General features: G+C 39.6%; 1 protein-coding gene across 4 annotated transcripts in view; it reads left to right on the top strand.

Annotated features, from left to right (window-relative positions):
* Positions 1–27788, top strand: part of SMURF1 (SMAD specific E3 ubiquitin protein ligase 1) — a 47490-nt gene that overhangs the window by 7169 nt on the left and 12533 nt on the right. For 2 of the 4 annotated variants that reach the window (XM_040590856.1, XM_040590855.1), the window contains exons 2-9: positions 20455–20493; positions 21162–21270; positions 21876–22009; positions 22131–22196; positions 23072–23147; positions 23524–23762; positions 24553–24637; positions 26937–27083. In XM_040590856.1, the coding sequence (XP_040446790.1) occupies positions 20455–20493; positions 21162–21270; positions 21876–22009; positions 22131–22196; positions 23072–23147; positions 23524–23762; positions 24553–24637; positions 26937–27083 (895 nt within the window). Of the gene's footprint in view, positions 1–20454; positions 20494–21161; positions 21271–21875; positions 22010–22130; positions 22197–23071; positions 23148–23508; positions 23763–24552; positions 24638–26936; positions 27084–27788 lie in introns of all 4 variants that reach the window. The other 2 variants (XM_040590854.1, XM_040590853.1) reach the window with 1 other exon arrangement.

Below are 27788 nucleotides of genomic sequence, written 5' to 3'. Positions count from 1 at the left end.
TGTAGTCTAAGAAGAAACCTGCACGTATGTTTGGTAAAGGAGAGTCAGTAAGTCCGTAACAGGTTAAAATGCTGCACGTTTTTAAACTTTGTTTCACATCTCTTTGAAGGGAGACTCAGCAATTTCTGAGAAGGGGATCCCTGAGGATGATGTTCTCTGTTTTCCATATCTCTCTCTCTTTGTCAAAGTGTTAAAATGCAATAGGAGGACATAGCAAACATGTTGAAAGTTTTCCTTTTAAATATTCTCTTATGAACTGGGAACTACATTGGGAATATTTGAGGGTGTAGGAGCTGGATGATAAATTTGACGATACTCTCTAGTTGAATTGGCAGAATAAGCATGCATGCTGTTTTAGAAAGAATCTCTCCACAGGGCTGTAATAGCTTGATGCCTTCCTCTTCAGTAAGTCATTTTTGTCAAGTTAAAGGCCAAAATTCAAACTGGCTTGTTGTCAAGGACACTAAGCACAGCAGGCAAAAATCCCCAAGGCTACCGAATTCACAGCGTAGATAGATAAAGCTGGCAGAGCGTGGTTTACTCTTCCTCCCCTCCCCCATGAAAAATCCTCTTGCCTGAGCTTTTTTTGAGGATATGGACACTATTATGCATACTAATATAATTTAACAGAACGTATTTAAATGGAAGGTTTGTTCATCTGTTTGTGGGTAAAACAATCCGTTATTGTTTGGGAGTAATGCAAAAATAATGCACAATCCCCCCAGTGACCGAGTGGTGCTGAGGGTGGCTCTGCCGTTCCAGCTGTGCTCACCTCTGCCACAGCTGGGGGGAATTGTCATTGGCAGAAGACCGGCTCCAGCATCAAGTCCCGGTGAGAACCAGCCCTTTACGTTGGCTGAAGCGTGTGGTGAAGCGCTTCAAATGGGTTAAACTCACAGTCCTAAATTGTGCTGTTATGACCATAAGAAATGATGGAAAATCCTGTGGAATTAGGTGTTTGTAATAGCTTTCTATTTTACACTTTGGTTCCTGATTCTCTTGTAAGAATATACAGCAGCCCATTTAGGAATAAAGGCCGATGTTAAACCACACTATTAACTTCAAGTATTATTGACCACTAGAACACTCCAGGAATATTATGTATCCCTGAATGTCCTCGCGAATGTGCACTTTTAGCCATGGTTGGGGTTTTTGAATGGTAGATGTTTCTTTTCCAACTGATTGAGGAAGCCGTGCTAAAGAAAATAAAATTTGTTTCTCTTTCTTTCATAGATAACCTGGTATTATCTTTCTGTTGCAGTAGTTTTTGCTTTGACAGGTAACTGGTAGTAGGTAAAGAAGTATTTCTGATAGGATGCAATCTTCTTTCCTCAGGTTGATGAGGTCTTTCTAGATGCGTTTTATTATTTGGAGTAAAATGGCATTTTTGAGTGACTGAATTGGGAAGAATAGCATTTTCTTTGACCTTTTCATATGTTTGCATTTTTGTCCTCCATAAAAATCTGACCATTCCTCTAATGGTTAGACTAAAATAAAATGCTTATGTTCTTATCAATGTAAAGTTTCCATCTCATTTACTTCACAAAAAGGCAAATTAAATTTGCATCTGTTAAAATCTATTCTTCTAATTACTTTCCCTAGTTTCCAGGACAGTATAATAAAAGCTGTCTTTTGTATTTTTCTTCTTAAAATAAAGGTTAAAAACCCCTTGAAGATAGCTGCTTTTTTATTTATTTTGAATTTAAAGCACTACTAACATCATTCTGGACTCTCTTTTTTTTTTTTTTCATGGTCCTGACTTTTCTTCCTCACACCCTAAATGTGGTCTAAAGCAAACCTGACATTGCAGCAGAAAATTCAGTCCCTGTGGTCTGAATGTTTTCACATCTTCTAGCACTTAAGGTGTGTGGCCCAAAAAGTTTATTGAAAAGGAAACATCTTTGGAAATGCGCGTGCTCCATTTTCCTGAAGAGCAAAAGAAAAAAAAAAAAAGTAGTCCAGACTGCATATGAAAATTAACTGAGTGTGTGGATTGTGCTGTTGCTTCAACGTCGGTTTTTGACTACCCAAGTGTAGAATTTAGAAAAGCGGGGAATTTCAATCTGATTCAGGCTTGCAGTGATTGATACACTGCCAGGGGAAGCCTTGTTCTTTACCCTTGCAACAGATGCGTTTTGTTTGGTGGGTTTTTTTTTGCGTGTGCAAACATCTTTAGAAGCATGTGGGAACTCTGAATTAAAATACAGAGAGGTGTCATATTCTGCAAATATAAGTCTAATTAGCAGATACCTCATTGTTGAAAAGGGCTTCTTTAGTGTTAATGGGAAGAAAATCCATTACATTTGGTAAGCTTTGGGTTTGGAATTGGGTAGGTGAATATAAGCTAAAGGTCTGCTGTCAGCCTTTGAAAGAAAAACAGGGTGAATTTTTGGGGCTCTTGAAATGATATTTACTTCAGCGTTGCATGTAGTAGAAATTCCAAGCAGTATCTTTTGTGTCTCATTCTTTAAAATGTCTGCAGACAGGTAACTGTCTTGCTAAGTACTACGATGCTCATGTTGCTATTTCATGTGTCTGTAAATATCCTACAGAACAAGAGATCAGAGAGAACATAAATGGCTTGGTGAGAAAAAAACAAGTAAGTGCCTGAAGTATTGGGGCTTTTGGAATTTGCAGAGAACTTGGGTGTATCTAATTTTGCATCTCCCAGCTATTTCTTAGGTGAAGCATTTTTATGCTGTCATCTGCTGATGCATTTAACCCACCCCTGAACTTGTTTTTAATCGGAGTGAAAATACTTCTGTTGAGGTCCCACTTTTCACAGATGAGTGCTGAAATAAGGTGAGATAAGGTTAAAAGGTATAAGTGACATTAGGGAGCTAGTAGGTTTCAGCGAGTGGCACAACTGCTTGAAACACAGCGTGCTACATCAGCCTATGACTGTACTGGGGTCAGAGGAGGAGTCCAGATTGTGAACTTGTCCTTTAATGACTTTGTTCAACTTGGTAACTGCGTGATGTAGCCAAGTCGTGTGGTATAACCACGCTCGGGTATAAATCTCTGCCCCTGCACCTTTTCCCAGAGATCCTGTAATTCATTAAATAACCCAACACTAAATTTGCTACTGTAAAAGCACAGGCTGTAGAACTAAATGTCTGGCTCTTTGTATGATGGACTTCTGCCTATTGTACAATAATTAACTAAAATATAGTGTGCTACATATACAGCTAATATGCCATAATAGGAACACCTACATCTTTTCTTCCTGCTTTCTAAGATTTTTAGGGAATTGAATGTTAATAGACTCATTTCGAGACATATTAATTAGGTGCATCTGTTACAGCATGATAAATGAGCACAGGTATGAGAGTCAGTCAGCCAGGCTGACAGCAGCATGCAAGCCCTAGATCTGCTTAGGGTAATGTAATCAGTTCCAATAACTGCACCAGCGATAGCTCTTGGTAGTAGTGCTTTTACATGGTCTAGAAGCAGACTTAGGCAAACAGAATAAACGGGCACTTTTCTCTGTTGTGTTCCTTAGTTTAAAATTAAACTCAAGAGTTAAAGGTCTGTCTGGTAACAGGATAAATAATATTTCAGTATAATCCAACAGCTTGGCTTGGACTTGCAGTCACAGTAATTTTTTTTTAATTTATTTTTTTTCAATCACAGAAGTAATTTGACTTGTCTATAAATAATGTTTTGATAAACTTCAGTAGAAATTAGCAAACTAGTCATCAAATGGGATTTATAAAAAGTTGCTTGGGAAAATGTGTTGTAAGTAGTCTGCAATTCAAGGCATTTCCTTCGCAGGATGCTTATCAAGTCTACATGTGCTACTTCCAAATTGAACTAGAACATAGATGAGAACTATTTTTGGTAGAAGGGAAGGGGGGGGGGGGGCGGGGGGAGAAAATAAAGCCCAACTTTGGAAAGTAGTACCAGGGTTTCTTTAATTGTTGCCTTAGGATGTACATCCTACAAGTGTGCAGAGAGACAACAGACTTGGAAACACCAGAAGGAGACACAGTAATCTGTGATGTTTAAGATGATACTGGTGTAGTGTAAACGTGACTGAAATAGTTATTGTAGGAGTGGTGAGTAAATATACTAGAAGCCTTTGAATAAACTGACTTCTCTTTGATAGTCCGTACAAGTGAAGTAAAGACAAAATGTCCTGCTTGTTTCTGTGATGTTTCTTCACCAGGGAGGCTGTATCAGGAGCAGCTGCCAGTTTTAAGGATGGTCATGCTTCCAGATGCCAATGTGGAGCTATTTTTTTATGACAGCAGCAACCAAAGATCTGTGCAGGGGGTCCTGGTCATGGCTGCCAGCTTCTTCTGGGTGGTGGAATTAAGTTGTTGAGATATCAAGGGGAAAAGGATCCAGCAAATATTTTTGCCGGGATTTCTTCTGGATCGGAAAGCTGATATTGATCAGTTTTTTAGGCTTTTTGTGGCTTCACAAATCAGCCATGAAACCTGTCACACAGAAGCTGTCTACAGATTTTGGGAAACGGGGCTGCCTTAGTTGACCATCAGGCTGGTGGATAAATTTATGGGACAATCTTAATCTTTCCAGAATAAAAAATCAGCAGTCTGAAAAAGAGATCGTACCTGTCATTCTCTCCTGACTAATTTTTGGCTCTTAACCTGACCTCAGTCAAATTTGAGAAAGGGAGAGACATTTGAGAAAGCATACCAGGTCTCCAAGACTCATGGAGTTGAGTAGCTTGGTAGAACAAGTCCCCCCTCCTGAGGTTCACCAGAGCTGCCAGAGCGGGCAAGGATGGGTGCCTGGTCCCAGCTGTGTGGACAGGAGGTGTAAAAGGAGTAACCTGGGAGAGGAGCTCTGAGGTAGGAAGGGGAGGGTCATCTATGTGTTAAGTCCACCACACACCTATTGGTGAATTAAACTCCTGATTGCAAAACTGGACTACAGGTGCTTTGGGGTGGCTTTTCCCCCCCCCCAAAACTTAACAACGTTCTCTGCAGGGAACATCCAGATGACTTTATCAAGCACCTGTTTTATAATACTCCCTATATGGTTTTTTTTGACTTAGGGGTTCTGTTTTGCTTCTTAACCCTGATGAAATTGTGTGTTAATTCCTTACACAAAGGTTCATCTGTGTCCTGTGAGCCATGTCGCTTACAACATCAGACAATGCATCAACCTCCTACTGGCATTTTTTAATTAAAAGAACAGAACTATCGCTTCAAATTAGTGCCACATAGCTTATTTTAGTAAGGAGTGAAATGGTGTTTAAAGGTTTTTCTCTTATGAAAATGTTTATTAAATTTTGCTCTCTTTTGGTTCTGTCTAGTAGTTTGTCATTCAGTGCTTGGACAATATCAGATCGCTGGGTGTGCGAGTCCTGTTAGTGATAGGAATGCAAATAAAAGGCTTGCTTTTAATATCTCAACTGTTTGATAAATAGGAACCACCTTCTTAAAAAAAAAACCAAAACAAAAACCAACCAAAAAAACCAAAAAACCAAACAACAACAACAAAAAAATCCCCAAACACCAAACAAACATTATAATATTTTATGGTTCCCACAAGGCAAGCATTAGCCTATTTTCAAGTGCATTCACTGTGTTGAGAAGGTAGTGAAGAAATAGATATTTCTAGGAGCTTCTGTGTCATGAACTGTGAAGAGATGTTTTTTGTAATCCTGTTCAGTGAAATTGTTAGGCCTCTGTTATACTAAATTACTGTGAGAGCAAGTAATATATCCAGTGAGAGCTAGCCCTAGTGAGAATTTTCCTCATACAGCATTTCATTTTATCAGGAATATTAGCACTCTTAACCATCCATGCGAAATGTAATGTATTGAATCTATTTAATCAATTTAAAATGGAAAGCAAATGTCTTAGGCTTTGACTGAACCAGCTGTCCTCATGCATTGCTGGTTTTAGATATTAAAATTTGGACTTTGGATGTGTTAATGTAGTAGTTTGGTAAAGAACGTTTTGTTTAGGAGAACTGTTTGCAGGATCCTGCAGCTGAGTGGTGTCACTTGCATAAAATCCCGTCTGAATATGAAACACGAATGTGAAGGTTATATAGGCAGCTTCAGTTTATTTATATAATACCTTTGATCAAGATATCTCAGAGCAGTAGTGGAATTATAATTTATTGATGTAATGGCCACTGACATTTTGTACAAGGGAAGTAGCACACAGTTGCTGTTGCAGGCAAAGTGATGAATGTGTAACGTTGAGAAAATTGTAATCAAACATCCTGGTCAGAATAATGCACTCAAACGTTTTCATCAAAATCCCAGCCTTTGTGACTGAGGATTCAATCGGAATTAGAAAGGTTGTTTCCTTTGAGTAGCTTGCAAGTGGTTCTTTAAAAAAAAATTTTAAAAAATTGCCCAGAGAGGGAGGGCGGTTAAGCCACTGCTGAGAAACTGACTTTGCAATGAGTGTGTTTATTTTTTTTAGTTAAAAAAAATAAATAAAACTTTGCTAGATTGCTACATGCATGCTGTATGTTATCTGTTTTCATTCTAAACTCTATTTTTATTTTGCTCTCTGAAGCCAGTCTGTAACTAAAACATTCCTGGCGTCTTTTGGCTGGAGATATACTCAAAGATGTTTTTCATCCTACTTTCAAGAAGAAGGTTCCAGCCTTTCTTGAAGCTGCTCCAAAGGAAATTTCCTTCCATAGTGGGTATGGTGACAACGAGGGAAGCTGCTGCTCATGGTCCAACAGCTTAGTGACGTCCCCTTGCTGTTGTCATGTCCTCCCATGCTTAATCTGCATACAAATGGAAATATGTAACAAAGCTAGATGGTACAAGATAAGGATTGGAGTCACTGTATCAGTGATATTAATTCTGCTTGAGCTCACTCAACTCACGAGTTGGTTGGTAGCAGAATAATGTGGATAAATGTTTTGGGGCACAAGGGAAAGGGGCTGTGTCCATGTCCACAGGCGACAGACCTCCCTCCCCACCTTCCGACAAAATCGAAGGGTATTTGCTGTTGCAGACTGGTTTTTCTTGCTCAACCATAGATTGGCTCTGACCAGTCTGTTTGTTTTGTTGTTCATCCCTGGTGACTGTCAGTAGCGCTGGGCTGAATAAACAGAGACTATTGATCAAATTTGAAGTCATTAACTTGGCAGTTTAAATAGATGCTGTCCTATATAATTAGAACAAGGGAGTAACACATAGGCTGATACAGCTTTATTCTGAATAAAAGCCTTCTTTTAATGAAATCTTGTTTGGTGCTATTCAGCTCTCAGTTTTGTGCCTCCCATAGGTCACTGAAGAATTAGACATTTTGTTTAAAATACCTAAAGTGGATTGCTTTGCTTCTGTAAGAGAGCGGTGACACTGATGTAACATGGGTCTGCTGAACTTTAATAGTAATTGGAAATAGCGTTTGGAAGACGGGGGTGCTAACGTGAGGTTGTTGGTTAACCACATCCAGCTAGAGCATGTCTTGGGGAGGAATACCCCTCCGTATTGCCTCCCGTCTGAGCGAGCGGCATTCCTTCCAGCTCTGAAGCACTAGCGGTTTTTGATTGTCCATCTCGCTGCCGCTCAGCTGAGCGAAACACATGCCCGTTAGATCGGGATGTTTATACTCAAACACAACGGGTGATTAATTATTTCTGAAGGAAGACATTTCCATTTAATGGCTACTGTTGTGCGATATTCCTGTCAGCCTTCTAAATCATTTTAACATTTTAGGTGGAGCGTGGCCATAAGTCAGACGGAGTATTTTGGTGTTTGTGTTCCGCACTCCTTGAAGATCTGTTACAGACGACTGGTGGTGTAGTGTGAATGCACCAGCAAGGAGCAGCAATAATCTCATTAATACGTGTGCAGTGTGTGCCTGCAGACAGCCCGGTGCTCCTGAGTCACACTGCTGTGAGTCCCTAGAGAGCGTGCAAATTCAGCAGTAGGATGCACACGTATTGACCCACATTTCCTCGGGCAGAGCAGCAGTCACGTGCATCTCATTGCCTGGAAATCAGATGAGAACTGATGTGACTTGGTTCATCCAGCATTTGCATGACCCAAGCCAAAGTGCTTTTAGGGATTTACCACTTGTGTGACTAATAAGTGATTAGGTGGATTGTAGAGAGTGTGTGTATAGGAGTCTTGTAGACAAGACTTACTGTATAACAATGGCAGCATCAAAATGTCTCTAATGCATCATTGTCCTATTGTAGCTTTTAAATAGGACTGCTTATTAAATCAGATTTTTTTTTCTCTGCATAAAAGCTTTCATACTAATTCCTAGGAAAGTTTGTTAGGTAGGGATGTTTTTCTTGCAACAGATGGAGAAATGTCCTATAGAAAAAAAAATAGTGGTTCTGTACTGGGATTAGTAGAAAGAACAAAAGTAGGTGAATGAATGATAAAAATTTGGCTTCCAAAAGCTATTAATATCTCCGTAATTGCAGTCTTTTTTTGGAACAAGTCTCGTTCCTGTCCTGCTTTCCTTTCCCCCCTGCCACAGCTTCCTTATGCGTGGCACATAGACAGACAGCCCCCCTGCTTCCCTATGAACTGGTGCCACCACTGTCACCTCCCGCTCCCCATGCATCCCCTGCGAGTTCAGCAGTGCTGGCGCGGGGCCCAGGCTAATAAGCCGAGACGAGGTTATTGACTGGCAGGTATCCAGCATCACTGCTCACCTTTTAGCATCGGTGCCCTTCACTAATGCAGTTGTGTGTTTGGTGCTTTCTGTGTTTTTGCATTTGTAAACAAGGAGGGTTTAAGCTGAGCTCTCTGAACAAATGAAAAAACCACCAACAAACCTGCATAAAGAAAGTGGAGAGCGATTTGTAACATCTTGGGTGGATGTTGAAAGGGATTACAACAGGCTGAATAATCACAAAACAAACTAGTGAAGAATTCGGAGTTGAAAATTTCTGGGAATTAAAAGCAATATTCTAAAACAGCTGATGTACTTTATTCAAAATCAGAAGTGATGCCAATAATTTAATTTGGGTGGACACAATTTTTCTTTCCTCTTCCTGAATTTAAACTTTGCACCTTTATTTTAGATTTTGTATTGCAAATTACTAAAGTATTTTTTCCCTTTATGTAGCTAAGCACTTAATCAGTCTGAATTAATTTTTTAAAATTTTACCTGGACAGTCAAGGTGTCATTTTTCCAGTTTTTAGCATGTGCCTATTGAATTGTCTGGAACTGGATGGATGTAATTTGAATATGAACTGGTAAAGAAGACAAAAATAGATGTCTGGCTGCATTTTGCCCAGTGTCAGTACACAGAGTTGCTGTAACAGGCTCATGGTTGGTGTACCTACAGAACCCCGGTCTGACAATGGCTGCTGCAAGGGTGATCCCCATCTGTGCAGATGGTGGGGGGGCTGTGCCCCTACCAGCGACCAGGTCCTGCTCAGCCTGGCTGGATGGGCTTGGAGGAATACTAGGTGGTGCTTTACGTGAAACCCTGCTCCATTCTTGACGTAAGGTGTCAGTCGTTTGTGACAAATGAAACTGCTCACCTCCCTTTTAGTACAGATTTGCTACAGCAAGGTATCCAGGTAGCTTTTTTTTTTTTTTTTTTAACCCCAGTAATACCTTTACTCTTGACTGTGTATTTTAAAACAAATGCAGTCCTCCCATTTCAGTAATCTCTACTGTCTTGTATTGGCACTAGCTGAAACCCAGCAAAAGAGTGGCGGTTAAAACTGTTCACTAAACATTACCTGTACAAGAGCTGGTAATAAGGTTACCATCATCAAGACAAGAAGTCAGTACAATGTTTTAATTCCATCTAGCATGGGCAGTTTTCCCCACAAGACACTAAAAGCATTTATACCTCAGTACTAAGATCCAAGTTAGGATCAAAACTTCATTTATTATGGGCTATTAGACTATGCCACTTCTCTCCAGCACCAGCTCAGTCTTGATGATCCATATGTTTGTTATCCTCAGGTTGATAACGACAGCCCAGGGAGCTACAGGAAGAAAGAAGTACTTCTGAATGAATTCCAGCTGTCCATTCACTAAGTAGCCTAGAACAAAATGAACTCATTGCTCTAGGCTTTTGTACACTCTTAACTTCACTGAATATTGACTTTCACCGCCCTGATTTTTAAGTCTGAGCTCGCTCTCAGTCTGTTCAGAAGGTACTGCTCCATCTCATCTGTTTGCTATCATGCTTACTGCAAAACGAACAACAGATTTGCGAATAAGGAAGGCAAAAGCTGTAAGAGCATGAAAAAGTTTCTTTGGCAGTGAGACCTGTGGCTTTGAAAAGCTTTCTATGACAAGACTTGAGGCTTTTCATGTTTCTATCCAAACATGCCAAAAAGCACTCAGCATACCTCAGTTAAAATACAAGCATGGGAAGCAACTAGATGCGCTAGAAATTAGGGCAAGTTTGTAAGTCATTTGTTAACCTGAGGTATGTGGTTTTAAAGCAGTGATACTGTGCTGATGCCTTGCTTGAAAGAAAGAATGCTTTTCATTTACTTGCAAAAAAATTTGGGGTGTTGACCGTGTCTCTTGAAAAGTCATCCAGTGCCTGTTGGAATTTGTTCTGGTAGCAGTTACTGAAGTTGTTAGTGCTAGAAGAGGTGCTTGGTAAGTGTTATTCTTTGCAGTAGATGTCTAGCAACTGCTTGTTCAGTTATTTAAGAAATGCAAAATGAGTCTGAGTATTACTAAACCAGCTTAAGCCCAGTGCACTGTTCTTCCTGAGGTTTGTTCTTTTTATACCTAATATTCTGTAGGCTAATTTTTTTTCTGTACAATTTCTGTATTGGAGAGTTTTCACTCAAATGTTTCAGAATGAACAAAGAAGCATGAATTCTTGAATATTGTGACCACAGCGGTCATAAGTGTATTATACTTTTATTTGTGACTTCTAAAAATTACTCTGGCAAAATCTGTTTTTTCATATTTTCAAGGTTTTTAAAGATATTTTTTTTTATTTTAATTTTTATTTTTCTTTTTCCTGGCAGTTAATTTCAACACCAGCAGCGTCCTAGGTCACCTAAGCAATTGTCTTGCCAGCTTCCCATTCTTGGTTCACAGTGCAGCATTAGTTTAACAGAGTTGAACAGTCCTACTTTGACCAGAACCAAACCTGTATATTTAGCTTTAAAGCAGTGTTCCGTGTGAATTGTTTAACTAAAACTCCTCTACTGATACATTTAAGCCTTCATGGGATGAACTAATAGTTTACATAGTTTACAACTTACACATAACTTAATGCCATTCATTTTTTAAATAACAATGTTCTTGCTTTTGAGCAATCTACTTGGCTCTTGATGAAAACCAGACATTAATTTTGTAGCATTTATTAAAATACCTCCATTGGAAACTTTTGTTCCTATGAAGTTGATTTTGTACCTTATTTAATTGCAGTAAGATATCAAAGAAGCCAAATACTGGTTCTGTCTGGAAAAACAAATCTCAGTTCTTAAATTGAGATTGAGAACATGTTCATTTGCGTTTGTTTTTAATCCTTTACAATAGTTTATCATTCAGATTGCTTTGAAATATTGAGACTACCTGTACATGAAGGGATGTAAATACCAGCCACTCTTTGGAGATAAAAAACATATGTTTTAGGTTTAAAACTGAAAAATCTGCTTCATTTTAGCTTGGAAGTTTTAGACCTTTACTGTTCGATAGAAATTCAGTGTTTGTATTGAAACGTTGCTTGGCTGTATTTAGTCAAACTTTGCCAAGATTTTCAATACCAAGGTTTCTGCTTTCACAGGTTTTACGTGTTTTGCAGTGGAAGGTCAGACTTTTTTTCTGCTTTCTGCAAAACAGGCAGATGTTTTGAGGCAAGACAATATGTATATGAAGAAAGCCAGAGATAATATTGGGTTAGAAAGTACAACAGTTGTGTGTTCTGTTCCTATCATTTCAAAAATGTTTTGCTCCATGGACAGAACCCCAAGGCTTACGATTGCTTGGGCTTTCAACTAACACTGGGTCTATGGTTAGCACCCGCAAATGTATTGCTTCTGGTTTTGGTCTCCTGTCCTGTACTTTTTTTCTCCTTTATAAAGCAGCAGAGAGCAGTTGTGCAGGCTTTTCTCCTGGACTTAGGAAATGAACGTCTTGTAAAATCCCTTAAGTCTGTAAATTGGATGGTGTTTTGTGGGTGGGGGAAAAAAAAAAAAGCTGCTGTTAATACAGAAATGTACTTCTAACTTGAGTTTCACAAACTGGTTATAAAACATATAGTTGTAGTAGTGGTATGAGTAGCCCCACAGAGAGTATCTGGGAAGAAGGGGAATCTAAATTTCTGTGTTTTGTAGTAAACATAATACTTACTGGAAAAGCTTTTTATGTACTGAATTAGTAAGCAAATGATCAGCTGCACAGGAGACTCCTTATAAGCTTCTTTTTGGTAATGAAAATAAGGTGTTTAACACTTTATACATTTAACTTATGAAAGTAGAGATCAGAGGCATATTAAATTAAATACACCTAAATTAAATGCTGACTGAGCAGTAGACTGTGCTACACCGGAGCTCTCCTTCTCCGTTACAGGAGTGTCAACTATTTAATAAGTAATTTCTGCCTAAGTAATATCTAGAGTATTCAGGAGGGGAGGTTCTATATTTGATTAGTAATTCACTGCTGTTCATCTAGCATTTTCCAGAGAAACAAATCTATATGCCTGAGGATTTGGACAGTATTTCTAGAAAGGACCTTTTGTTTGCTGGGAGTATGGGAGTGGGGCAGCCTGGGACCTGCTGTGAGCAATGTTGGGTTGAGTATATGATCCTGTTAGGTATTGACATTTGTAGAGATTTGAAAAAGGTGCTTTGAAAACTCCCAAGTGTTAAAAGTACAAAATATTTTTGGCAATCTTAGTAAAACTCAGTTTGGAATCTGAGTTATGAGTGCATGTGGGTGGAGGAACATGTTTTTCATGCTTTAGGAATTTTTTTCCAGATGCTTTCTCAGTGCTTGGGTAACTATAAAAGTGAAGTATTAAGACTTCATCATGGATTTATTCCTTAATTTTAATGTAATTTAAGAAAGTTGAGCTACATAGTTTCCTGGTGTGTTTTTAACTTTATTATGGCAATAATGTTGCACAGCGCACATTGGTTTCTGTTCCAAAATGTGAGCACAAGTATGTGCAAGCTGTGCAGTTAAGCCTGTCTTGATAGACACCACTTGCTTGAAAATATTAATTATTCAATGTAAGTGCACGTGGTTGGAGATATAAGAGATGTAAGGGAAGAAATCCAGAATCGTGTGTGTGTGAATCACAGTGACTACAACTTGCACAATGAAGTGGGGAGTAAATGTAAAATGTGATTTTGTATTTCCAGTAGGAATTATGTCATTGGATTGGTTTTGTTTAGCTGTCAGCTAAGAGATTGTGTTTGCCTTGAGAATGGGATATTGTTCTGTGTGGTTTTAACAGAAATTTGGAGTTCTTTCCAGATATTTCTGTTTCTTGCTAATGTGTGCAGAGGCAAACACTATAGCTGAAGCCTGAGCATATCCTTTGTTTTCAGAGAGTTGGGAGACCATTTGCGGACACTTTAACAAAGGAAAAGCTTGACTGAATTTGGGAAATCTCTCTCTACAAAATTATTACTGCACTTGGTTGTGATTCTGGCAGATGTGTTGGTGGGAGTGGAGGGACTGAGTTTTGCAAACCGTGCCGTGGATAGAAATGATTCTATGTTCAGTTTTTCTCTGGTAAAACTGTGTAATTGATAGGGTGTTTTTTGAGAAGGGCTGTAAAATGGCGATAGTAATAACTGACTTACCTCTTGAATTTCAGTTCTCAAAGTAAGCGGTTGTGCTTTGAATGTGTCGGAAGATAGTTGCAAAGAAAAGCTGCAAGGATGTGTGAGGGAGGATGGTGCTTCAAGGGCATCTTCTTGATGACAGAGGCGGCTTCACCAGTTAGGGTCTCACTCTTGCCGCAGCACCTCTGGCTATATTTCTTATAGCTGAGTAGTCACTGTAGGGCCAAGAAGAATAATTAGCTGAAGGTAGTGAAGCAGCAGTTTGTGAAAAGTTTGCCTTTAAAAATAAACCTTTTTTTTAAAAAAAATAAATTCCCTGGAAGTACAATTTGAGTGAGAAATAGGAGCTTAATGTAGCTGGAATTTGCCTTGCAGTACATGGGGCAAATACATTCCACGGGAAGCTTCTGCTTTTGGAGCTGAGGCTGGGCTGAGGGTGATCTGCAGAACCCCAACGGTCGGGGGTTTGTGTCTGTCTAGGAAATAGGAGACTGTGTAGAGAGTATGAGAAGGTTCTTGGCCCGGAGTAGAGGAAGGCATAGCAAAGTTGTAAGAAAACTGATGTAATAGCTAGGATTTAATGAAAGATTTAATCTGGGAGGTAACCTTTATCTCAGGCATTTGTTAGGGGTGAGCTGAGGGGGAGGGGAAGAAGAGAAAGAAAAGTTAGTATGCAGGATAATTGGATATGCTTATTTCCACCTCTGATTTGTGCCTTTCTCTGATTCTGTACATCAGAATTAATTCAGCTTCCTATTGATCTCCCTTTTTTATCCCTGCAAAGATCTTCAGCTAGTTCCATAACTCTTAGTGTTTCTCCAGGTTTTACACTAAGTCGGTTCGTTCTTAAACTTGCTTTACTGGTCTTGCGTTGCACGCAATCTCAGTTAACTGGGAATTTAATGAGTCTTGTTCTTCCAATAGTCCTATGCTGTCTTTTTAATGATTTATGTTATTGAGGGCTAAATCAGCCCTTGCTGGTGTGTATACAAAGACTTATTGTCGGTCAGTGCCCAGGAGGATTTTTCAGTTTGAGTAATTCTTAGGAATCCTGGGGATGAAACTCTTCTGTTTTGTCAACTTGGTATTGTTTGCACTACGAGGACTGACTCTTGTTCATGACTGGTTTCTGCTTAGGTAGGATGGTATTTTGATTCCTGGCTAAGTAGATACTTTAATGACATGTTAATGGGCTAATAAAAATGGCTTTTTCTGGGTGTGTGGTTTTTTGAAGATCTCTTCAAAGTTGTCTAGTGTTTGCAACTGGCTGCACGAAGCCAAGTTCCAACCCACGAGGAAAGCATGCCTTGAAAAGAGGCTTTGATTTTTACTGCAGCCTACACAAAAGGGCCACAAAAAGGCTTCGTGTATCAAATCTAGCAACTGTTTGAGAATTAAGGGTTTTTTAATGAAGCATTACTTTAATCTGGTAGTCAAGGTCTGCTTTAGCATGAGTTCAGGCAGTCTTTCAATGTCAGGGCATGATGTATGCTGGTCCTGAAGTCTGAGGGGTCTCTGGAGTTTTTTGGTTGGTTTATGTGTCAGATTGCAAATCTTGTTGGCATCACGATGCTAAGATCGTTAGTGAAGGCCACTCCATGTACACGCCTGTATAAAATTAGTTCTGTACAGCTAATTGGTTTATTTGGCAAAGGTAATGGAAGACTTCAGTTTTGTTTATCTTTTTCGGCATGCTAGGTGCTGCAGTGATTCAGGTTCGGTTACTGAGAAGTTAAAGCAGTCCCTGGGTTGATGCATTTCAGTCTCAAGCAGACAAAGAGAAAGACCAAAAGTATTCTTAAAGCAAACAAAAAGAGGACTAGAATAGAAACCTTGGCCTTTGTGGTGACGATGTAAACTCTAATTTGTGAATAAAGTGGTGTATTTCAGTTCAGTGATGTGGCTAGCTGTAAAGAAACAGCATTTTTACACTCTTAGTGTCTTCAGCCATCTTTCCTTTCCCATTAAACCCTTTCTCTTGTACCCTACCAAACAGAAATTGTTACCCTTAAAAAAAGCCAGAACACTTAACTTCATGGGTTGCCTAGTAGTAGAAATAAAAACAGACTTTCATCTGCAGTGAAGTCTCATTTAAAGTAATGTGCAGAGAATAGGAACAGTAAGCAGGGTTATTCGTAAAGGCAGTTCAGAAGGGGTGGCTTGTGGTATTCAGAGTATTTTCCACAAAACACTCCGAACCATTTGGACAAGAAATGATTTCACATAACAGATTCAGCAAAGATTTTAATTGTGGGCCACAGCGCTTTGGGGCGTTAGAGCAGCATGTGGTAAATAGCTGATGTTTGCTTTTTCTTTTTTTTTTTTATTTTTTGAGGCTTTTTTACACTTCAAGCACATTATTTTTGCTGTGTAGCCTTCTGAAAACTGTTTTTCAGAATGGCAGAATTTTTGCTGTGGAAACCAGCCTATAAGCTCGCGTGCATGGGGGGCTGTCCTGCTTTCAAAAGCAGAGCTGGAGCAACCTTACCTCCAACACAGGGTACCAGCTTCACAAGTCAGAAGCTAGGCAAACTTTGAAGATTAACAGCGAAGTTTCCATTACTTGGATGCATCAAATTTGACCGGCTTTGCAGCCTCTTTTGTTTTTCAGTGGTAACCAGTAATTTTAGTTTCATTTTATGTCAAGATCTTTATTCTGCTCTCTTCCAAAGCCTCATTGTTCTTCTTTATTTCTTATATGGTAAAACAAACCAACCAACCTGCAATGCTTTTAATGATTATGCTGCATATCTCTGATTAAAGATGGTCTACACAGAAGTAAATATTAAGTAAAGTCCTTTCTACGTCATCAGCCTGCTGGCCTGTGTTTATCTTCTGTCAGAAAGTAAAACGAATGTATCCTGGAATCTAGCTGCCTGTTTGTACAAGCACAAATGATTAACCTGGAATATCAAAGGGAAGGCCAAAGATGGTGGAAAGGTGTATTTGCTAGCATCGTTCAGTATGACCTTCCCCCTGGCTTTTCTAAGGAAGATGTGAGCATACTGCTGCTCTGTCTTGTCTTCAGAATTAACTTGAATGCTAAATTGAAGGCCATCTTTAGCTCAGGTCCTGTCCATGTGTAAAAGTCCTTAGTTTGAGCAAGGAGGCTCTTGCCTTTAACTCGCAAAGTGTGAATGAATGCAGTCCCCGCTGCAAATTTGCCTGCTGATTTGCATTGGCACAGGCTGGAACCTACAGAACATTTTCATCGCTTACTTCCCCCCCTGCTCCCTCCTGGTCTTAAACCACGATTACCTAGTTTTTACACTGTGCAGCTGAACACAGTTGTAGCAGCTTAGCACTGTGCTGTGGGATGGGGTATGTTGCCTGTGAATAAATCCCGTGTTGATGCAGAGACAGCGATGTGAGGACTCTCTTGCAGACCAGCAGCCATCCTTTGGACGCTGCCTGTTCAAGAGGAGGAACTTGCACATGAAGGCTTTGATTTTGTGGGCTGGGTCTGTTTGGGGATGGTTGAAATGGTTCCTCACCCAGGCTGTCTTTCTCTGCCTCCTTTCCAAAAACGCTGGTCTCGCTGCGGAGATAGGTGTCTCGGTGTTGAAGCAGCAACTTTCTGATGCAATTCTCGGCTGGGTTGTTCAGACATCGGTGCCACTCCGTACTTTTCTTACTACACCCATCTGTAGCTTGCTCCTGCGGCACCTCCTGAACCACAGCAGATGATTCATTTCTGCTTTGGAAGGAGGGTGGACAACTGGGGGCTGGCAGAGGAACCACTCAACTCTCTCAAGTTACATCTGCATTGAAGACATCCCCAGGGTGAATACTGACTTTGTATAAGGCTCGTCCTTCACCTCCTGCCAAATATGCTTTCACAGTAGTACTTTGCCCAGCTGGCTAATTTGGCCTTTGAAATTATCTCAATAATGTCAGGTACTTAAAAAAACATTCCCATCCCTTTATAAATATTATAATCTAGATGTAAAGACATTGTTTCAGTGTTGTTTGGGATCTGTTGTATTAAAAAAAGTTCTTTGGTGCTGTGCAGCAATCCAGAGCGGAGTATAAACAAAAACTATGTCAAGCTGAAACAAGTCGGTTGACTTTGAGAAGGCAGAATGTAAATGCTCAAGTCAGGAGAATTAGTACCTTTTGTAACATTGCAACAAACGCGGGGAGATTGCTCTTGCTGACAAGCCCTAAACCTTTCTTGTTTAAAAGAAAGAAAAACAAAAAGAAAAAGCACTTTGGAAAGACGGAAAGTAGGGAGAGATGGTGTTGGTGTGAAGCCTGTGTAAGGCGCCTCTCAGTTGCCTGGTTCACAATTAAGTATCCATCCCATTCTCCTACACCGCCTGTGATGCAGGGATAAAATTAATAACTTTTTAAGCCTTTGTAGCTGAATCTACCCGAGTTCAGGGGTTTCAGGCTTGACGTAGCAGCAGTCAGGTCCTGCTAGCAGTCTTGCTGAAGTCTTATTGGAGATGATGCATTTAAGGAGCAAATCTGGCATATACCCAGCTTTACAGAGCAGGGAGGGGCTGTCTGCTCTGCTGCTGGCATGGTTTCATGTCCAAGTCTCCCGTTGCTGACCTTTGTCACCTGTTTCTTTACTGGAATTTAGAAATCTATGGCTTTTCAGTAATAGAGCACTTGAAAATATTTTTTACTCTAGTGGGTTTAATATGCAAATAGTGGAACAGAGCCAATGGTCCATCTCGGGCAGCATGATTCTGGAGATTGCTCCATAAAGGTTTATTTTGGCTATTAGCTGCTGTGCCAATATTTTTCTTACAAGAAAGAGTAATGGTTTTTGCAACCTAAAATTGAGGGTTTCACAGGCTGCAACTGGAAAATTGGCAGCCGTGCTCATCTGCTGTAGACTGAAAGCGTGTGGCAGAGGTAAAAGAGTTAAATGAAAAAATAAAATTCTTCAATAATGGCTTTAGAAACTTAGGCTGCTAGTTAGCTCTAGAAAGCACACCTGAAATATAGAATAAAGGTAATAATTATATAGTCAGACTATATGCAGATAGTTACATATGGCATACTTTTCCAGCTCAATAACATATTCTTAAAATTGAGGATGGGGAAGTAAAATGAGTTATTGAGTTAAAAAAAAAAAAAGCTCCACCTCTCACAAGAACGTTAAAATTCCTTTTGGCAGGTACTAGAACATTCAAATTCTGATTTTACCTGTACTTATTCCCTGTTTTTTCTGGTATTTTTTCCTCTGAAGCACTCACAAAAGGAAGAGGAAATTAAAGGTTGCTCTGTTGTCCTTCCATAGAACAGCGGATGGTGATTCTGTAATCCTGTTTTGTTTCAAATTGAATTGCTGTAGTCCTGCAGACTTCTCTTTTTGGTCAGTTGTTTAAAAAAAAAACAAGAGAAGCTTTCTCTGATTATGCATTTTGCCGATGTCAGGAATAAATAGTTCTTAATCCAATCTAAAAATAGTTTTGTAGTGCAGCTGCTTTAATTATTACTAAGACGGAGGATTTGTGTATTTTTTGCCATGAACATCTGGGTTAAACAGTGCACCTTTTGGCTCTGTCTGTCTGACATCTGAATTGAGGCAGTTTTTATTCCATTAGCTGTGTTAGATGGGGAATGTTGCTCTGCAGCTGAGAGGTGAGCTTCTAGCAGAAGGGTAAAAAACCAAACGAAACAACAAAAAAAATGAATAAAATTGTTCCCTTATTTTTGCTACTACATCTTCATTTTACCCAATATAGAGTTCATGTAAGAATGAGTGTAAGTCAGGAGCAAGGTGAGATAGAAATGAGGAGCAATGGTCCGTACCAGGGGAAATGGCCATTTGAGTGTCTTCTGAGCATTCATCCTCATGCTGAAAGATCAGAACTGGGTGAGAAAGAGACCACCTCAAAAATAGCTCTGTCTTTTATTGTTATCTTCCCCTCTTAGGTGCTAGTTTTAAGTAAGTTAGAGGTCTTAATATTTTCATCTTTGGCTCTGTAGTTATTTTGCCTCGCCTGTTGTAAGAGTTTAATGGATACTGAATAACTTGTATTGCTGAGATTGTACTGAGCAGTCCTTATTGAAAAGCAAAATTAGACTTGTAGCTGGTAATAGACCTGGTAGACATGGAGATTGATGTGAGTTTCCTGATCTGATTTTTGCTTAAACTACTGTGCTATTTAGTACAGTTGGAGAGAGGGAAATTATGTCTCTTTTTTTGGCCCTTTCAAAGGGAAACGTACTGATGCAATATTTTTTTTAGTATTTATTTTTTCTCTCGAGCGAGGTTCTGCCATACTTACCACAAACCCTTTCTGTATTTGCAGACTGCTTAGGCCTTTATAGCATACATCCCATGTTTTATTTTACGATGTATCACATAGTTTTGTGTGCAGAAAGCAGGAGGCTGCACTGTATTTGATGGGACTTAGGCGCAGAGGTCTCTTCCAGGAGTCCCAGAACCATTCTTGATTTAGTAACTGTTTAGTCCTTGTTCTAAAATGGGTGCGTTCTGAAACAACAAAAATCTGCCTTAGCACCTGTGTAAGCATGCAGTATAGAAAATTAGGAGGTTTTAATACAAAGGGACGTTCCTTAAATCTTCTGTGTATTGTAACAATAGAACAAAAGCAGCAAAGGAATTTTTCTCTTTATGTAAATCCATATTCCAGTCACAGATAAAGAAAACAATGCTCACATTTAACATTTGGGTGTGTTTTTATGAATTATGATCAGGTAGTATTGTATGGTATGATTGCTAGAAAAGGATTTTTTTATGGTTTTAAGATTTCTTTATCTGATACTTTGTTTTGCAGTATTATGTGCCAAGAATCTTGCAAAGAAAGATTTCTTCAGTAAGTATGCCCTAATTCTGTAACTTTCTATTCTTGATTAATCAGATTTATTTGTAGATTATGCATTACTGTTGTGACTCATCTATGTATGTCATTTGTTCTGTGGTTTCATTGGTGCAGCAACATTGCATTGCTACATGAGTACACGTTACCCTGAATTGTATTTAGATAGATTGTGTAGACTCCAGTAGGGTTGTAAAGACCAAGGACTCACAAATTCTAATTGAAAGTCTGGCTGATGAGACTGCAGCCTGCTTGCAGTCTCACAGTTCTGTGTCGGGGGGGGTACCAAGAGCATCCATCTCAGGGTGGCTCTATTTGTAAAGGATGCGAGTGAAATATCCCAGTGCTGCAGTCTTGATACTGTATTAAGGACTGAATAAAAATGACTGCTTATCAGTATGCATGAGTCACTTAAGCACATTTAAATTAAGCACATTTAACCTTGTGTTTTCTAAAAGCTTTCACAATTTTTGGCAGATATAAATCTGTACGACAGAAGTTATCTAATGATGAAATCAGTTCTCTATTCTGGATTTCCTACAATAGTTTTAGGATAATGGTAACTTTCTTTTTTTGCGGGGGGAAGCAGAGGCTCACAAAAGTATTATGTTGGAAGAAACAAAACAATAAGTACTGTGCTTAATAGCATCTTTTTGCTTCCACAGGACTTCCTGACCCATTTGCAAAAATAGTTGTTGATGGGTCAGGTCAGTGCCATTCAACTGACACTGTGAAGAACACATTGGACCCCAAATGGAACCAGCATTACGATCTGTGAGTTGTTTGTAAGGTCATAAGTAAACAATATTCCAGAGATTTCCTAGTAATTGGAATGCAAGGGTTGACACTAACTTCATTTTGTGTTAGCATGAAGAGTCACATTTGCTGAGGAGGACTGTTTTTTTGCAACAAGAAACTACCTGTTAATAAAAGAGTGGTACTTTGCTTTTAGGTGTTTGAATTTGGAAATATTTGTGTGTCACGTACACAGCATAACTGCTTAGAGTAAGCTTTACTGAGCGCTGCAGTCCAGCTTTTACAGAACATTGTTCTGTTGTAGTGATCTGTTTCCTTCAAATTATTAGAAACATAAACTTTGAAGTTTTGTATGTTAATCAACTTGTTGCATAGCTTTTAATGAGGCTGTCTGTACTTAAATTCATGTTGCAGCAATATCAATTTAACATGCTGTGTGAAATCATAGTGCAGTAATTCATTAATAACACCATTTCAGACTTAAGCACTTCTGTATTTATAATAAAGCAGCATGACCAATGTACTAAAATGTATTAAAATTTGTACCAAATAAAGCATAAATTCTGCAGAGTGAAGAGAGGTTATTTTTTCTAAAGTAACTCTTATAATACATATTTTTCTAGGTATGTTGGGAAGACAGATTCCATAACCATCAGTGTATGGAACCACAAAAAAATCCACAAGAAACAGGGAGCTGGCTTCCTGGGGTGTGTCCGACTCCTCTCCAACGCCATCAGCAGGCTAAAAGATACTGGATGTAAGAACAATTCCGACCTGGCGCAATCAAGAACCTTCCATGCTTTGTATCTGAGTAGTGAATAGTAGTCCCACTCACCCCTCCCCAGTGTTTTGTTGATCTTTCCAATTCTCATTTGCAGACCAGCGTTTGGATCTATGCAAACTAAATCCCACAGATACCGATGCTGTACGAGGCCAAATAGTGGGTAAGAATACTCTTAGCTAAACTTTCACCTTCCTGGGTAAATATACTGTATGGACAAATGTTGTATTAAAAGAGAAACGTGTAGTCATTATTGCTTCTGTACCTTTTCTGTGTTGTTTCTTCTGACTTTAATGGGATTAAATTACGTAACCTGAAAATATTTGTTGTACTGCTATGTGGGAGTTTGTTTTCTATCAGTTGATAATGGAAAACAAAAAGAGGGAATGCACCTGGTGAGGTCCCTAATGCAGCTCTGGGAGGGTGAATGCTGCTGTGAAACCTTGCATTTGGGCCAAGGTGACGGGGCAAAGGGAATCTCACGTGGAAAAGAGGATCTGGAGGAGTTACAAGAAATTCTGCAAATTGCTGTTTTAATACCTTTGGCTCACATGTAACTCATGTGCAAATTTCAGTGAGGCAGTGCTAGTTTTATGGTTAATTTACCACCCCCACCCCCCTTTTGCTGCCCCCCACCCAGCCCAAGCTTTTCATTGATACAGAAATATTTGGCAAATGCCAAATTCTCACCGTAACGATGACATCTAGTGGTGAGTAATTTTTTCCCAGTTTACTTTTCCGGATCCTCATGGAACACAGATGTAGAACTTGACGTGTTTGGTATTTACAGAAAGAGACTCAGCTTAAGTTTTGAGGGGGTGATACCTATGGTTTCTCGTCTCCCTTTTTGGAAAACCAGTGATGCTTTAGGGTTGTAGAAGTAGTTTTGGTAAGTGGTGTGCTCTCATGTGTAGGATATACCTTTCCTTAATATTTTAACCTGTATAAATGTGAGTTGTTTGGCTTTATGTTGTTGGGTTTTTTTAAAGGGAACAGTTGTTCTTTTATTATTAACTTGTGTTTGGTTTCTTATTTCAGTCAGTTTACAGACACGGGACAGAATAGGCACAGGAGGTTCTGTAGTAGACTGTAGAGGGCTTTTGGAGAATGAAGGGTAAGGATTGTTTTCTTTACTCTTAATTAGAAAAATGGTTTATATGTGGAAAGAATGTAATTAACACTAGGAAAACTAAACGTCAGTGTGACTGAGATATTTTCTGGGAATATGTGTCGGGTAGTAAGGTTAGAGCTGGATACTTGCCTAAAGAAAATAAGCTAAACTGGGTAGGACTTGATAGTTTTTGTTACCTGTGCTTGTGGCGCTTTTGGTGCCAGAAAATTGAGAAATTTGGGGTATAAAAACATTAAGAAAGTGACATATCTTGCATTAAAAGTTGCAGTACTTGAAGTAATGGGGAGAGAGAGAGAAACAGTTATTTCTGCATTCACTTCTCTTGTGATGGAAACTCTTGAAGTTTCCCCATTTTCAGAACGGTTTATGAAGATTCCGGACCGGGAAGGCCGCTGAGCTGTTTTATGGAAGAACCAGCACCATATACAGACACTACGGGGGCTGCTGGCGGAGGTAACTGTCGCTTCGTAGAGTCCCCCAGTCAAGATCAGAGGCTTCAGGCACAGCGACTTCGGACTCCTGAAGTCAGAGGTCATGTACAGACACCTCAGAACAGACCGCACGGTCACCAGTCGCCTGACCTACCAGAAGGCTACGGTAAGAGTTTTCCAGAACTATAAAATAGAAGGTTTTTTTCAGAAGACTTCAGAGAAAAATTCTCCCATTTTGATATATAGATGCAGCTTACCTGTTAGGACATGCAGTATCCACGTGCATCTAATGGTCTGCGTTTTGGAAAAGGAACTAAGCAGTGCAGATGGGAATTTGAGATTGGGTAATTAGCAGTTGGCTATGCCAGGATACACTGAGGGGTTGATGGTAAATTAAACATGAGGTTGTGGTATGATGCTGTTACAGAAAATTCACTGCTAATCTTGGCTGTGTATCCAGGGAGAACAAATGTAAAGAGATCTTTAAAGTAGAGCAGTAATGCTATTTTTTCCTTCCCCCTTGGCATGTTGTGTAGGTTTGAGCCCACATTTGAGAAAAGATCAGGAAAATAGAAAAGCAACAAAGCAGCCAGTAGTACAGAAGATTAGGGAGGATAAGATTAAGCATAATTTAAATCTTGGAAGAGAGCACGCCAAATCTAGGAGTAAAGAACTCTAGTTTGGGGATTTGGGTTGTCTCAAAAACCTAAAAATAAAAATACAAACTCAAACACATTGGTGCATGGCTTGCGAGTTGCAAAAAGAACGTTGGAAAGTGTAGTCAAAGTGAATTTGTGAAGGACAAAACAGTCCATGCTGCAAGAGCTCAGGGGGATGGCTGAAGTACTTTCTCCTCGATCTGACAGAAAGATAATAGTCTAACGGCTTTAAATAAACTGTTTATTCAGATTTTTTCAGATTTGTAATTTAGAATACTCTTTCTTTCTTTTTCATAGAACAAAGAACAACGGTACAGGGACAGGTTTATTTTTTGCACACACAGACTGGAGTTAGCACATGGCACGACCCTAGGATACCAAGGTATGTAATTACAGTTACAGTCAGGGGGGTTTGGTGTTTGTGTCCATGACAGTAAGCCGAACCTTTAAGAGCAAAAATCTGTGAAATGGCCTGCTAAACTTAAAGGGAGAGCTACAAGCAGAGGAGTAATTCTGGATGTTTCTAGTTACCTTTTCACTAAACTGCTCTTTCTGAAGGAAAGCATTATCTTGTGAATTACGTAAAACAAAAGGGGAAAAAAATATGTAGCCCTTCAGGAATTCCCATTTTCTTCCTAAAATGTCAACATCACTTTTGTTTTTTGGTGAAGCAACAGATATCTGAATGTTACCTAATATTTTTTTTTACTTTGTGTGAAAACAGTTTGGACTGCAAATTGAAGAAAACGGTGACTGCTTTCTTAAAGCCCTTGTTTATTGAGCATTTCACCTGTAACTTTGTTTCTGATAGAGCTCACTTACATAAAACTGAAGCAGAGATTACTTCTCATCTTTAAACTTGAAGTGGTGGGGTTTTTATGCTTTGGACCAATGATTTGCAGCTAGAAAATTTGAATCATCCACATGATTAATGTAGTAAAGCCTCTTTAAACCCTTAACCTGCACTTAATCCAGGTCTTTGTGACTAAGGTCTGGCGCTCTTCCTTGAGAAGTTCTGAATCTGGGGTGTTTCGCTGGACCACCTGCACACCAGATTCAAGAGCGAAACACAAAGTTTGTAACTTTTCAGCTGCTGCGCAGGCTGGATAATACATGACCGTGGTACAGGATATTAGAAAAATGATATAAATAGCGTAGGCAAAAGTGTTGATAAAACCACAGTACATGGAAGGATATGAAAAATAAAGTTGGGAGAGAGGGAGAAAATATCTGATGGTAGATTAGCTAGTATCACTGGAAGAAGAAATGACAATGCTCATTTGTTCATGTCACTCGTGTCCGGCTTGTGTGCCCAAAGCATTGTCTGCTCTTCAAGTGGTGCTGGCTGGCCTAATGAAAGGTATTGCCGCTTCTCCTGACAAATCTTAGAGCCAGGTTTTCAGGACCAGCAATGTAAGTGGACACGAGTGTCTTGTGAGTCACAGGTCACACTTACTTCAGTTAAAGGTGGCTTTTGTATTGCCAAATTGCAGTGCAAAAACCTAACCTTGGCAGTTAGCATCGATGTAGGTTAAAACTTGATGTAATCAGATCTTTACAGTACTTTCAGATGCCCAGCTGATTGAAACAAATGGTTACAACCATAATCATCTTTAAGGAGCCTAACTAAGGCTTGTCTGTCTGCCTATGTATCCCCTGCTGTCTTACGCTCACTGTGACACTAATGAAGCCTTTGGTGTACAAAGTGTTTCTGCTTTTCTAAAACCTCTCGGTTTACTCATTTATATTGACGTTGCATAGGTAGATTTAGGTAAGGAAGTACATGGAGCGGTGTCTTCAACCCTGGATAACAGATGAATCCATGCCAGCTGCCTAGAGAATACTTTACTTAACAATAGCTTTTCTGTCTAAAAATAATCTTCAGGTTTCCCTCCTTCCTTTTCTTGCCACTCTTGGTGTTTGCCTTTATTAGGTGGTGGGGGCCCTGAGTGTTTTCATTTTTCTAGGTGTAAATACATCCTATGTATTGTATTTAAACACTACCTGGAAGTGAGCGACTTCCTTTAGCAGCACTTAGAATGATACCCAAAATTTATCTGTGATGAAAGGGATGAATGCATCGGTAAAGCCTTACTCTCAATGATTTATCTGTGAAATAGTTAGGATTCTAACCTTGTCTAATTAAAGAGGTGATTTATTTTTTTTTTTTTTGTGACCTTAACATTTGGCTGCATAGCCTCTTAATTTACTTGGGTGTTTGGAGACAGTGGTTTGTGCAGAGGCCTTTGGTAAATCATTTGGTTTTCTGCATGTGGATCACATTAATGTTAATGGGAATTTTTCTGTGACATTTTTGGTATGAAAAGTCTCTTCCTCCTCCTACAGCCCTGAGAAGCCCTGTCACCACCTAAATGATGATGCTGCATATTGAAGTTACTTCTAAGCTGTATGGCTTTGTTACTTTACCTTTCAAAGTTACCGCCTTTCAAAGACGGGTGTTTTGCTGATTTATCTTGCTATCCGTGTACCATACATACATGGGGAGCTGCACTGCTTCCATTGAGGATTCTGAAAAGGCAGCATTAGAATAGCTATTCTGTCCTTTCTAAGACTTTCATAGCCTAGAATCACCAAATTCATTCCCCCCTCTCCCCTGAATGTAAATTGGTTTCATCTTAACTTCAGAAGTGCTTTAACATTTTGTTTGTTTTTCTCCTTAGAGACCTTAACAGTGTGAATTGTGATGAACTAGGACCTTTGCCTCCAGGTTGGGAAGTTAGAAGTACAGTTTCAGGAAGGATATATTTTGTAGATCATAACAACAGAACCACACAATTCACAGATCCACGACTACATCACATCATGAAGTAAGAACCCTGCCTGATAAATAATTTGTGTCGTTTGGATTCTTAGACCTTTTATTTTTATCTACTTTTAGCTACAGTCTAGGAGTCATGAGGGGCTGAAAAACTGCATGATAACGATACTGGGGAACAGATGCAACTAGTGTGCTAGTCAGGGTCTGAGCATTGGTTCTCAGTGCTGGGTTTATCTAAGCTTTTTGCAGGGACTCTTCAAAAATGTGTTTGCTATGCTTTGCAGTCCTCAGGTTTAAGGGAGGGCTGGCTTATTTCTGCACAACACTAGTCTCTTTAAGCTGGTTTGACAAAATTGCCCTAAGCTGTGCTGGAGTGAACACGCAGTTCTGGAATTGCTGGTAGAGGGGCTGCCTGGCAGTTCCACAACAGTTGGCTCCTGCCTGCCTGGATTAACAGTTGTAGCTCTGTGCTAGCTATGGGAGACCTGAACAGGCTTCGTGCTTCCTTGAGCTCCAGAAAACAGGAATATAAAGCCAGCTAGAGTCTGCTCATTTGCTGCTGTGCACAGCCAGTTCAGGTTTAGCAGCATTTAATAAGCTGCAGCTCTGCATCACGCAAAGGCAGCCGAACTGTTACAGTACTGACCCTGGAAGCAGCCTGGTGGTGCTCGTTGTGCCTAAGATCAGACTTTTTCCTGGATCTGAGTTGTCTGTGCTTGAAGCCAGCTGAGGAATCCCTGTACCTAAAAAATAA

This window comes from Falco naumanni, chromosome 4 (assembly GCF_017639655.2).
Source record: "Falco naumanni isolate bFalNau1 chromosome 4, bFalNau1.pat, whole genome shotgun sequence".
NCBI classification, from domain to species: domain Eukaryota; kingdom Metazoa; phylum Chordata; class Aves; order Falconiformes; family Falconidae; genus Falco; species Falco naumanni.
Note: the sequence above shows the minus strand (reverse complement) of the source record. Positions and strands in the feature narration are given on the sequence as shown.